This window comes from Cricetulus griseus, chromosome 3, assembly GCF_003668045.3.
Source record: "Cricetulus griseus strain 17A/GY chromosome 3, alternate assembly CriGri-PICRH-1.0, whole genome shotgun sequence".
NCBI lineage: Eukaryota > Metazoa > Chordata > Mammalia > Rodentia > Cricetidae > Cricetulus > Cricetulus griseus.
Window position 1 is genome coordinate 240,419,621 of NC_048596.1, and position 14,217 is coordinate 240,433,837.

Consider the following 14,217-nt stretch of genomic DNA (forward strand, 5'->3'; position numbering starts at 1 on the left):
GGGGTGTAGAGGTAAGGAATGGTTCCTTCTTTGTAAAAAGAGGAAGGGAAAAAGCCAACAGTTCTTAGCTTACAAAAACCTAAACACCAGTCCTTTTCAAACAAAGGATGAGATCTATTATACTTTTCAATTCTGCACAATAATAATTAGCCATTTTACTTTTTAAAAATGAAAACATTGTCGAGCGGTGATGGCGCATGCTTTTAATCCCAGCACTCGGGAGGCAGAGGCAGGCAGATCTATGTGAGTTCGAGACCAGCCTGTTCTACAAGAGCTAGTTCCAGGATGGCCTCCAAAGCCACAGAGAAACCCTGTCTCGAAAAACCGAGGGGGGGGGGATGATGAAAACATCATTAACCTAAGGTAGCTAATATTTCCCACAGTCCTAATTTATGCTAAAGTTGATAATCATAATATCTGAGATGCAAAGAACTTTGGCTTACAATATTCTATCAGGTCATTTAATTCAAATAACTATTCTGTGATTTTTTTTTCAGGATATTCTCATCTTTGGATATAACTACATGGAATAGAGCACAGAAAAACTGAAAATGTAAGACTATCAACAGCTATGATCTTCTATATGTAGTCTACTAACAAAATGTATTGTACTTCTAACAAAACTAACAAAAATATCTTCTGCCCTATCCAAGTAATTAATTCCTTCTAACCATTTTTCTTTTCCACAGTACATTTTTATTTAATCACTTAAAACTTCACTGAAAAGAATGTCTCCTCTTTCTACACTTTTGTTCTTAAATCAGTCACTGAAATTACTAGCATAATCATGTCTGTAGTAGCAGTGACAGTAAGAAAATTTCATATCCACAAAACATACAAACCCATTCAAGGAACAAAGACACACTGAAAGAGGAAAAGCAAGGGACAGTGTAGATAAAAAAAAAGCTACAGCTGGGTGTGGTAGTGCACACCCTTAATCCAAGCACTCAGGAGCCAGAGGTAGACAGATCTCTTGAGCCAAGAGGTTGGCCTGTTCTATACAGTAAATTCCAGATCAGCCAAGAGCTATAATATGCAAGGCCAGCTTGACCTCCTTATTTACCCACTCTCCCAAAAACAACAAAATAAAAAGGCTTTTACACTAACTTTGGTGAAGGATAAGCCAAGGAGCTAAATCATTTCTGAGTTTAAAGCTTCATTTTTCTTTGAACAGTTACTAACAAATTTCAAATTTGTTTGTACTTACCTATCAGCATCTTTCTCTTCAGGCAGCATGGGAGGCAAAGGTAATGGTGGTAATGTAGAGGTCATTAAAGGCCCATGTTGCTCCTTCTCCTTGGCTCCAACGCTTGGTGTAAGTGGCTTAGTTTTCTCTTTAGTAGATACTGGTTCTTCCTTTGTAGCAGCAGCTTTACTTTCCTTCCCAACAACTGTTTTCTTGGTGACTTTATCTACAATCAAGTTATTGTCTACCTTTGTTACTTGAAGGGGTGGCTTTGTCTTTGCTTTCTCACTTTTCAAGGTTCCACCACTTGAAGGAGAAGGTGCATGCTCAGTTTTAAGTTTCTTCACATCCTTCACATGGTTTGTTTGCGAAGCACTGGCACCAGTTTCTGTGTTGCCCTTGGTAGGGGTAGATGCATTTGAGGCTTTTGCAGCTTTGGCAGCTGCCTCTGCAGCTTTTGCTGCCTCTGCAGCTCTTGCTGCCTCTGCAGCTCGTGCCTTTTTATTTTTGTTCAATTCAGCAGCCAAGCTACTCTTGAGAGTTAGTGTGCTAGGAGAAATGCTTGAGTGACGACTTCTGGATCTAGACAATCTGTGTCTGCTACGAGATCTTGAGTGCCTAGATGAATATGGGCTTCTGCTTCGAGATTTGGCAGACCGTCTGATGGAAAATAATTAACATTTAGTCAGTAACCAAATTAAACTTTATAGAGTGCTAATTTGAATCTCTGAAGTCAAACAAATTTAACTGATTTCAGGATAATATAGCATCTCTGAAAGATTTTGTTGTTTTTAAGTAAAATACTAGATGACTTTTTTGTTTTTTCAAATTATTCTTCCTTTTCTCTGGCCTATGAATGCCCAAAGATAAGACAGGATTTAAAACAAAACAAACAAACAAACAAACAGACCATCACTACAAACTCAGAAAGGATCAACCAAAGACAGCATCAGGTAAAGTCTTCCACCCCCTTCCCACAGCCACATTTTCTGACACAAATTTTCTCTTTACCACCATGAGTCCTATTTTTGATACCTCAGAGTTCCCTGTTTGTTACTCCTCTTCTAAGTCCATCTCTAGCTCATCCCTGCAATCCCTTCAATTAAAAGTCTATCACCCACATGGAGGTTCACAAGCATCCCCAACTTCAGTTCCATGGGATTCGATACTCTCCCTCTTCGGACCTCTACAGGCTCCTGCACATACACAGTGGTGTGCATACATACAGGCTTGGATATGTACATACACACCCTAAATATTTTGTTGAAAAATGTGTCTATACTAGAAACGTCTTTGTGATAGCGCATGCCTTTAATCCCAGCACTCGGGAGACAGAGGCAGGCAGATCTCTGTGAGTTCGAGACCACCCTGGTCTAAAAAGAGCTAAGTTCCAGGACAGCCTCCAAAGCCACAGAGAAACCTGTCTTGAAAAACCAGGGGGGATGACATACGCTAGGTACTAAATATTAAATTCACAAATTTTAACTCTACAGGAGGCAAGTTACTAGATTTTGGTTAAAATGATGATTCTAAAGTAGGACAGGTTAACACAGCAAAACTATCAAGCAGACAGACCATACTGAGGAAACTTTGTGGAAATTACAGGAAGCAAGAAATTCCAGGAACCCATAATGAAAACTAGCAGAAACAAAAGAATTGGACATTTCTATTTATGGCTGGTGTTATTACAATGTGGAAGGACATTTTTACAAACATTCTATAATTCTAAGATATAAACAAAATTACTAGGCTCAGGATTAATCAAAATTAAAATCCTGCTTCTTCCACATTCTTTCAAAACAAATATGGAAGGAAAAAAGGCCTACTTGTTTCAGCACTGAGCTATCACTGAATGTAAGTCCCATGCCTTGCATAAAAATATATACAATTATTTCAGAATAGTATAAACATTAATTTTAAAAATATTTTAACACATAAAGTGGTTGTACATACCAATTATTAAAATAAACATAAGCCTTCAATTAACTAAATACAAAGAAAGATGATTGTAAAATAACCTGCAAATGCTATATTAGGAAATGGCTACATTTTGTTTCTTCTCCCTTCAGAAGGGAGCTGAAGCTCCAAACAAATCAAATGTAATTCATATTTGTATCCCCTAATCAAAAAGATACCAATGAACAGCAAGAAAAAGCAGAAAGATGGTATTTCATCATAGGTAATAGCGGAGGCTTTTATAAAGCAATTTTTCTACAATATATTTGCTAGGACCACGACTCTGGTTACCTGTTTAACACAGATATAAAAACTGTATATAATACACTCTCAAACTCTGCTAAGTTGCTAGCAAATTCCAATGATACATTTACTATTTAGAACTAACATATTTTGGTAATCTAAAATTTAATATAAAAAACAAAACTCAAGTTTAGGTAATTTTTACTAATAGTTTTGCCATACATAACCAAAAAGTCATTACTCTTTTTAACTGATGTTTTCAGGCATATAGTTGTGAGGGTAAGAAAGAAATACATCTTCAAACCTACAACAAATTACACTATCTTACTAAACTTCTTTCTTATAAATAAAACTTTTCTTTTTAAATTTTTGTTCTTGGACTGACAAGACAGCTCAGTATTAAAGCACTTGCCACCAAATCTGAATACCAAGAGTTCAAGCTCTAAGGACCCACAAGGTGGAAAGAGAACCAATTGCTGCAATCTGTCTTCTGATCTCCATGTGCATGTGCCCGCGCACATACACACACACAAATAAACAATTAAAATGGGTTCTGATAGTTCTATTCTGTTGAATCTACAGAGAACATATACTAAGTATCCACTGCTTGTTTGTTTTGTTTTGTGGTTTTTTGAGACAGGGCTTCTCCATACAGCCCTGGCTATCCTGGAACTCACTCTGTAGACCAGGCTGGCTTCAAATCACAAAACTCTGCCTGCCTCTACCTACCAAGTACCAGGATTAAAGCAGTGTGCCACCACTGCTCAACTCATTGCTTGTTTAAGAAGGTTAAAGGTATCTTTAGGAGCTGAAAAGATGGCTTTGGAGCGGTAGTGGTTAAGAGCACATAGTAAGCTCAAAGGTTCAGCACCAAAGTCAAGCATCTGTCTCCAGGAGGTCCAAAGCCCTCTTCTGATCTCAATGGGCATTATACTCACTTACACATACATACACACAATTACAAAAGTTTTAAAAGACATCTTTTTAAAATACTAGGAGATTATCTTATGCTTTTTGTATGGTAATATTTTGTTTATGATCTAACAAATAATGTTTGCCTGAAGATCAGAGTGCAAAGCTAGTGCACACTAGTTAGCCATAGAGGCCAGGCAGTGATCTCCAGTCTAAGGAGAAACAGAGCTCACACAAAGGATTGATCCCAGCACCTGGAGTGACATGCCTTTAATCCCAGCACCAAAGGAGATGGAGACAGGAGTGATATGGCTGGTAGGAGAGAAGAATATAAGGCAAGAGGGAAACAAGTGAGAGATGTAGTCAGAGGAACAGTGCAGTCTAAGCAGTCTGAGGATGAAGTCTGAGGACAGGATCACCCCTTTGGTCTGAGCATTGGTAGAGATGAGAACTCTCTAGTGGCTGGCCACTTTGCTTCTCTGATCTTTAGCATTAACCCCAATATCTGACTCTGAGTTTTTAATACTAAGAACTAGATTTTGCTACAGCTTTGTCCCCTTTGCCATCACAGCTACTGCAACACTCCACAGCTCTCATCAAGCCCCTATAGCAATGAATTATTCTTGTCATTCCAGGGTTCCCTATTACTACTGACTAAGCATCCTTTGGGAGCTCCCTTAATCTGCATTACCTATGTGGTCTCTTTTTAATGTCTCCTAAACCATGTAAGTTGGATTTCACTCTTTTTAAAACTTTCACTAGCCTAGTGGTATGCCAAGTCTTAAGCCAAAATACTTTAATAAATGTTTAGCCTCCAAAATTATTTTGCTGAAAGAATACCCAATATTGAGCATCATTTGCCAATATAACCTCCTGGGATGACAGAAAACACAGAAGCTCGTGTAATAAATATCCAATACAGTAATCATTATCCCCAACATTTTTTAGCCTACTTTTTCTACCTGGCTTCTTACGACCTCATGAAATTCTAACAGTCACATTTACAACATGGTACATATATACAATGGAACATTAAACTAAAATAAAATCATGGCATTTGAGGGAAAAAAGAAAGAAAGCAGTAACTGTTATGTTAAACAGATTAAGCAAGATTCATTTTAAAAAAAACTGCATTTTTCTCTTAAATGTACTATTTAAATTTTAAAGGTCTCTCTCAAGTGTTTCTTAGCTACCTTCCTAAATTAAAACTTTAAATGGCTGGTCTACATAGTGAGTTCCAGACTAGCCAGGGCAACATAATAAGACACTGTCTCAAATAAAACAACAACAAAAAACCCCAGACAACAACAAATGATGTTCCTATGTCCTTTATTATGCACTGTTGTAAGCACTCTACTAATTATTTACAACAGAATTGTGGAAGAATCTTAAATGTATTTCATTTAAAATCTTCTACCTTATCTAATCTATACTACTAGAGATTCAAACTACTGGTTATATCAGAGGGTGTGAGAGGGTGTGGGTGGGTGTGTGTGTGTGTGTGTGTGTGTGTGTGTGTGTGTGTGTGTGTGTGTGTGTGTAGTTTATTATATCCAGCACCATCTGAAATTAAGATTCAGGAAATACATACATCATCCTATTAATATTTCCTCCTTTAAACATTCTCTATTTTTAATTTTACTATTCTCAATCTGCTCAACCAGGCTATAAATTTCATTTCCTGATAAACACACGTTATCTCAAAAAAATGCCTTATCTTACCAATTCTGACTCTACATTCCCTTAGCCATACCCTCTGAATAGTTCCTACAATTGCTGTAACAAGCTACTTCAAACATAGTGACTTAGAGCAACAAATTATCTCACAGTTCTAGAGAGACAGAAATCCAGTGAGCTTGGAAAAAGTGAAGCATCTATCTCTGCTAAAATCTCTTGAAATAATCTGTTTTCCTACCTTTCCCAGTCTCATTTACTCAAGGCATCCATCACACAAGGCCTCTGCTTCCATCATTTCTTTCCTTGATGTATCTGGCATTTCTGACTCAACCCTACAGTCACCTTTCTATAAACCTCCTGGCAATCATACAGGAACTGCCTCAGTAGTTCTTTTTAATCATATTTTTTGCCACATTTTTGCCACAATATACTTTATATACACTTTCCAGGGAGTATAACATGGATATCTTAGGGGACCATTATGTATGTAGCCTACCATACTGTCCTCTTTCATGCTCAAAATCACTTTTCTCTTTCACCCACCTTCTCACATAATCTACCCTATCCAAATGATATATTCTCTTTGCTCCATTTCTTTCTTTAAACAGCATAACCAAACCAATCCTCATTGTTCAATGACACCCCCACCATGTCCCAAGTCCTTCACTTTCCTTTTCTTCTGAGAACTTATTACAAACCTTCACAACTTTCTTCAAGCTCACAACTTCAGTTCCAAGATTCATTATGCATATCTTCCCACACATAAACCACATTACTTTCCACCTACATTCTACCTCACTGCTATCTAAAATTAACCCTTCTGGTAAATTACTGATGGAGCATTCTCTAGAACCTTATTTAAAACAGTGCTGACCGACCCCAAATGGCACAATCTGTAAGCTTGTCAAAAATGCTTTTTCTCATATCCTTTCCATATATATGGACTCAAACACACAATAATATTTTTTTTAAATCGTAGACAGGTAAATTAAAAAAGCAAGTGCTGGTATCTTGCTATTTTATCTTTCCTGCAAGTCAAACTCCTGTGCCCATAAACTCATATACTCACTGAGATTAACTAGAAAACAAACATGCTTTACAAAACTAGACCAAAAAAAAACTCAATTTCTACAATGACAATATTAAGTATATTCTTTAAAATATTCCCTACCAAACCAGGAGGTGGTGGCGCACGCCTTTAGTCCCAGCACTCAGGAAGCAGAGGCAGGTGGATCTCTGTGAGTTTGAGACCAGACTGCTCTACAAGAGCTAGTTAGTTCTAGGACAGCCTCCAAAGCCACAGAGAAACCCTATTGGGGGGGGGGGGGTACTCCCCACCATTTCAGCTTCCCTACTTTTTTCCTGACCACATATGCCAGCAGCTTCTGCCTCTTAAGGTTCTTCTTCTGTACCATATTCATTCTCACACAGAATTTAATTTATGCCTACAAATTGAGGCGGTCTAAATAAGAATGGCCCCCATAGGCTCATATATTTAAAGTTTAATCATCAAGGAGTGGCACTATTTGACAGGATGCGAAGAATTAGCAGGTGTGGCCTTGTTGGAGGAAGTGTGTCACTGGGGGTGGGCTTTGAGGTTTCAAAAGCCCATGTCAGGTCTCCCCCCACCCCCCTACCCTCTCTCTCTCTGCCTATAGATCAGGAAGTAGAACTCTGAGCTACTTCTCCAGCACCATGTCTGCCTGCATGCTGACATGCTACCCATCATGATAATAAAATGGACTGACCTCTGAAACTGTAAGCTAGCACTCAATTAAATGCATTTTATAAGAATTGCCTTGGTCATAGTGTCTCTTTGCAACAACAGACCACAACTAAGACACATGATAGCTTAGACCCTAGCCTTTTAAACTGTGAATTGCAACATTAGAGGGTCCCCAAAGGTGTAACAACCAGAAGTTAATTCAAAATCAAATGTAGCAGATAAGAGGGGTTTCTGGCAGTGAAACTGCAGCTTCACTACAAGCTCGGTTGTGAGCATACAACATGCACAATTTTAAATGGGCACGCATTCACACTATGCCATGCTAATGAATGTTGCCTGAAACACCTCAGCTTGGACTTGAGCCTATTGTAGCATGTAAACCACAGTACTTTACTTCAGAAAACTCAGAGCAAGTGGTACAGGACTAGCATTTCAGTATTATGAAACAAAGAGAATATTCCAAGACTAGAAAAGAAACCCTAATCACATCTGCTCGGCAACCAATAAGCTGAAACTGTAACTGAAAGCAACATAGATCCCAGCTTTTCTGTGTTCTGGGTATGTGTCTGTGTGCCTGTCCTGTCTTCATTCATTCCCTCACCTCCACTGGGAACTCAGTAAAGTCAAGCCAAAGCCAATAATCAATCATCCCAGTATTCATCATCATACCTATCTTACCTCTATTTAATGTCCAATGTCATTGTAGCACAGGAACTTGACCCTGCTCTGCTGCTGCCCTGTATTGTTCCCCTCAACTACTTTCCTTCTGTCTTTTCCTCTCCCAAAGAACATAGTCTGCCCTGATTTGTAGGGTCTCTGTGCTCAAAAAAACAGACTGCTCTATATACCAATGGCATACTGCCTCTCTTCACAGCATTGCTTTGGACAAAACTGTCTCATTCCTACTACTACAGCTCCCCTTGTTATGAACATGCTCCTCTGTTAATTTATCTCTATCATTCCAATACTAATTACTAGTCTCCCATTTCTATTTCTTTCTATTAATATGCACTGTAACTAATCCATCCGTTCAGAGTACTGTCCATATAACTTGTTCCATAGAATAATTAGCAGTTAAGGAGAGGCTGTTGTATACTTAACTGTTCTTCTTTTTTCACAGGGGTGTACTCTAGATAGTGACAATTATTGCAGAGTGTATTCTACTGAGTATTACAAATACTACCAACTGAAAGGTGAGAAGGAAAGAAGGGAATAAGGAAGAAAACCAATGATCTAACTCCTGATGCATAAAACCCAAGGGGAAGAAAAAGAGAAGTAACGTGAAAAATGAACACAATATTTCATCCAAAAGTTATCGATCTCAGAGTAAAGGCCCAGAGTGAAAGAAACTCAAGACAAATTCCTGGGGTCAAGTCAAGGCCAAGGTGTTTTTCCTTGGCCCTTCACCCTACACCTACATAATTATATGTATAGGAAAAGAAACTCACTTCAAACATACAGAAAAATGTTTTCAATAAAACATAGAAGAAAATTTACTCCCCAAAAAAGAAAGACAAAGCTTTTGAAAAACAAAAGCACCAAAAAAAAAAAAAAAGTAGCTGGTAAAAGAGAATTAATAGTAAAAAAAATACAAAGATTGAATGAAGAATTGGTTCTTTAAAAATATTAACAAGACTGAGAACTTTTGGATAAATTACCTCCCCCGAAAAAGAGGACACAAATTAATAAAATCAAAGATGAAAAGAGAAACATTTCAAGATATTGAGGAAATTCCGAAAACCATAAGGCCATAATATAAAAATTTACATTCTACTAAACTGAGAAAGCTAAACAAAATAGATGAAGGAAGTAACAGATTCATCCCTCACAACCAATGAGATAGAAGTAGTAAATAAGTCTCACAACTAAAAACACAAACAAACAAAACACAACTCGTGTGGTTGCTTGAATGTAACTGGCCCCCATAACCTCAAAGTGAGTGGCACTATTAGGAGGTATGGATTTGTTGGAGTAGATATGGCCTTGTTGGAAGAAGTGTCACTGTGGGGGTGGGCTTCCCTCGATGTGACAGTCAATCGACTTCCTGTTGCCTGCAATAAGTAGTCTCTCAGCTCCAGCACCACAGTCTGCCTGCATGCCACCATGCTCCCTTGTAATGAGGATAATGGACTAAACCTCTGAAACTGTAAGCCAGCCACCCCAATTAAATGTTCTTTATAAGAGTTGCTGTGATCATGGTGACTCTTCACAGCAATAAAAACCCTGACTAAGACAACCTCGAACCAGATGGATACAGTACACAATTCTATCAGACCTTCAATGAACTAACACTCTCAACTTATTCCACAAAACAGAAGATAAAGGAATACTCTGAATCCTTTTTATGAAGCCAGCATTACCCTGACGCCAAAACCAGACAAAGACCCAACCAAAAACTAGAATGATAGACCAATCTCTCTGATAAAAACTAATATAAAAATTTTCATTAAAATACATGCAAACTGAGTTCAAGAACACACAAAAAAGATCATTATCAAGTCAGCTCCATTCCAGAGATACAAAAATGGGTCAATACATATAAATCAATAAACATAATACACTATACATAGACTGAAAGTCTGAAACCACATGATCATCTCATTAGATGCAGAAAAGGCAAAAATACAGTATCTTTTCAAGACAGAAATCCTAGATAACATAGGGACACAGGAAAAAAAAAACATATCAACATAATAAAGGTAATGTGTAGCAATCCCAACAACCACACACTGAACAAAGAAAAACTCAAAGCATTTTCACCAAAATCAGAAACATGACAAGAATATCCAAGCTCTCCATTCCTGCTACTGTTCAAAGTTTTAGCTAGACAGTAAGAAAAGTGAAGGAGATAAAAATGGACAAAGTAGGAAAGTCATAGTATCTTTATTTGAAGATGGCATGATTCTATACGTAAGACTCTAAAGACTACATCAAAAAAAAAAAAAAAACAAAACAAAGAAAAAGAAATGTAGTGGCCTTCCTATATATAAATACAAAACATACCAAGTAAGAAGGCAATCCTATTCATGTCTTTAAAAAAAGAAAAGAAAGAAAGAAAGAAAGAAAGAAAGAAAGAAAGAAAGAAAGACTACCTAGGCATAGTGACACATGCCTTTAATTCCAGCACTTAGGAGGCAGAAGCAGGTGGGTCTCTTTGAGGAAAGTCTGTTCTAGCCTACATAGCAAATTCCAGAACTGCCAGAGCTACATAATAGAGAGAACCAGTCTCAAAAAAAAAAAAAAAAAAAAAAGGAAAAAAAGGAAAAAGAAGAAAAGCTTATCTTGGAATAAGGAGAACTAATAAAGTTTAAGACTTATAAATAACAGATTTAAGACATTAAAGAAAGAAACTGAGGAAAATACCAGAAAATTTAAAGATTTTCCATCCTCATGGATTGGTAGGAATAATAGTGTAAAAATGGCCATCCTCTCAAAAGCAGCATACAGATGCAACACAATTCCTTTCAAACTCTAATGCTACCTTGCTCAGAAACTGAAAAATAATCTTAAAATTTCATATGGGAACACACACACACACACACACACACACACACACACACACACACACACACACACACACACGGGGCGGCCCAAACAATCCTGAAAAACCAAAAACTACTGGAGTTATCATCATCCCTAATGTTGAATTATATTATAGAGCTATAGCAACAAAAACATGGTACTGGCCCAAACACACATTAACCAAATGGTATAGAATTGAGGACGTGGGTATCTGCAACCACCTATCTTCTGACAAAAGGCCAAAAATGCACACTGAAGAAAAGACATGTAAGGAAGGAAGGGAGGGAGGGAGAGAGGGAGGGAGGGAGGGAGGGAGGGAGGGAGGGAGGGAGGGAGGGAGGATTAAGGGGGAAAATGAAACCAGGTCCTTATCTCTCACCTTGCAAAAATAAATAAGCAAACAAACTCCAAATGAATCAAAGACATTAACAAAAGACCTGAGTCTATAAAAACGGTTACAGAAAGGTAAGAAAAACATTTCAAAATGAAGACACAGGCAGACTTTCTCAATAGGACTCAGGCTACTTACGAGAGAATTAAGGCCAACAACTGAAAAGTGGGACCCCACTAAATTACAGAAAAGGAAACAGCTAATCAAGTGAAGAGAAACCTACAGAATGGAAAAAAAAAAAAATGTCATCTGAGAAAGTTAATATCCTTAAAAAAAAAGACTGCATTCAAGAGAAATGCAGTCCGCATCTAAAAGATACTCAATAGTCTTAGCCAGAGAAATGCTATTTGAAACTATTTTGAGATTCTACCAACAGATGAATGACAAACATGTGGTATAAACACAAAACACAATTTTGTTCAGTTATAAATATGAAATTTGCAGCTAGCTGCCAGAAGCTCCTGTTGTTTTTAACTAAGTCTCTATTATTCTCTTTTACCAATTAAGATTCAAGAGTTACATGCTGGGGTGAAAACCTGCTAGCTCAGTGAGGCAGAGAAAGCACCCAGCTGCTTCCTCTCCTCCTCCACTGTCATCCCAGAAAAAAGTCTTCTCCTATTCAAAACAAAACTCCTCAAACTCAATCTCCCTCCCTTCTACTTCCTGTGTGTCTCTCTATCCGTCCTCCCTCTTATTCTCTTTGGTTTTTTTTTTTGTTGTTGTTGTTGTTTTGGTTTGGTTTTCCCTGTCATTTGGTTGTTTGCTCCATCTCTTAACCTATGGTTGACTTTATTTAATCCTGTTCAAGCAGAAAGCTCTTAGATTAAAGATGTGTGTTAGGGCTGAGCCACACCACAACTAGAAACAGGTCTTTCCAATAAATAGTGCATTCTCAATATTCACAGTGTGATCAAACATCCTGCAACAAGACCCAACCCTGCTGGAACAGAGGTCATAGTGGCTACCAGAAATAAGGACCACAAGGCCTGAACACCAAAGAGGTAACAGAAACCAAGGAACAAAACACACATTTAACAAAGACAAACTCGGAAATCAGCACCTACACCTGTAATCACCCCAAACCCAGATGCCTAGATGCCAGTGTAAGAACGTAACAACAGCCAGGGCAGTATCACCACCAAAGCCCAACTCTCCTACTGCAGCAACCCCTAAATATTCCTACATGGCTGAAGCACAAGAAAATAATCTTCAAACCAACTTTGTAAAGATGATGGAGATTCTTAAAAAAGAAATGAATAAACCCCTTCAAGAAAGCCAAGAGAAAAAAAAAAAAAAAAAAAAAAAACAGTTGAAGGAAACAAGACCTTTCAAGACCTGAAAATGCAACGAGAAAACACAAAAGGGGAATTCTAGAAATGGAAAATTTAGGAATGCAAACAGGAAGTATGGAGGCAAGCTTTACCAACAGAGTACAAAAGAAAGAAGAAAGAAGAATCTCAGGCACTGAAGATAAGATAGCTGAAATGGATACACCAGTCAAAAAAAAAAAAAAAAAAAAAAGTTAAATCTAAAAAATTCCTGGCATAAAACATCCAGGAAACCTGAAACACTATGAAAAGACCAACCTAAGAATAGTAGGAATAGAAGAAGAATCCCAGCTCAAAGGCCCAGAAATATTTTCAACAAAATAATAGAACAAACGTTTCCTGACCTAAAGGAGGTACCTATAAAGGTACAAGAAGCACACAGGATACCAACTACAATGTACAAGAAAAGAAAGTCCCCTTGCCACATGATGATCAAAACGCTAAACATACAGACGACAAAATATTAAAAGTTGCAAGGGAAAAAGACCAAGTAACATATAAAGGCAGACCTACCAGAATCCCACCCAACTTCTCAATGGAGACCCAAAATCCAGAAGGGCCTGGACTGATGTCTTGCAAACTCTAACAGACCATGGATGCCAGCCCAGACTACTATATGCCAGGAAAAATTTCAATCACCATAGATGGAGAAAACAAGATATTTTATGACCTAGTCAAATTTAAACAGTATCTATCCACAAACGCAGCCCTACAGAAGGTACAAAAAGGAAAACTCCAACCCGGGTTAACTATACCCATAAAAACACAGGCAAGAGATAATATCATACCGCCAAAATCCAAAGAAGGGAAACACACACACACTTCTACTACCAGCACTAAATGTGAAAACAGGATCCATCATTTTGCTTCATTGTTGAGGTGAGAAACACACCTCAATACCATAGACTTTACTTCAGAGTAAAGGGTTGGAAAAGGATTTCCAATCAAATGGATCTAAGAAGTAAGCTGGTGTAGTTATCCTACTATCTAACAAAAATACACTTCCAACCAAAATTAATCAAAAGAAGGGCATTTCATATTCATCAAAGGAAAAATCCACCTGGTGATGCCTCAATTCTGAATACCTATGACCCAAATATAAGGACATCCACATTTGTAAAAGAAACATTACTAAACCTTAAATCACACATAAAAACCTCACACATTAATAGCGGGAGACTTTAACATCCCACTCTCACCAACGGACAGGTCCTCCAGACAGAACCCAAACAGAGAAATAATGGAACTAACTGACATTATGACTTAAACGGACCTA

At 37.7% G+C, this 14,217-nt stretch overlaps 1 protein-coding gene across 1 annotated transcript in view; it reads right to left on the minus strand.

The window, feature by feature from the left end:
* Cdk13 (cyclin dependent kinase 13) overlaps positions 1–14,217 on the minus strand; it is a 96,868-nt gene that overhangs the window by 63,001 nt on the left and 19,650 nt on the right. Inside the window, 1 exon segment of the mRNA XM_027409388.2 lies at positions 1,208–1,846. Coding sequence (XP_027265189.1) covers positions 1,208–1,846 — 639 coding nt within the window.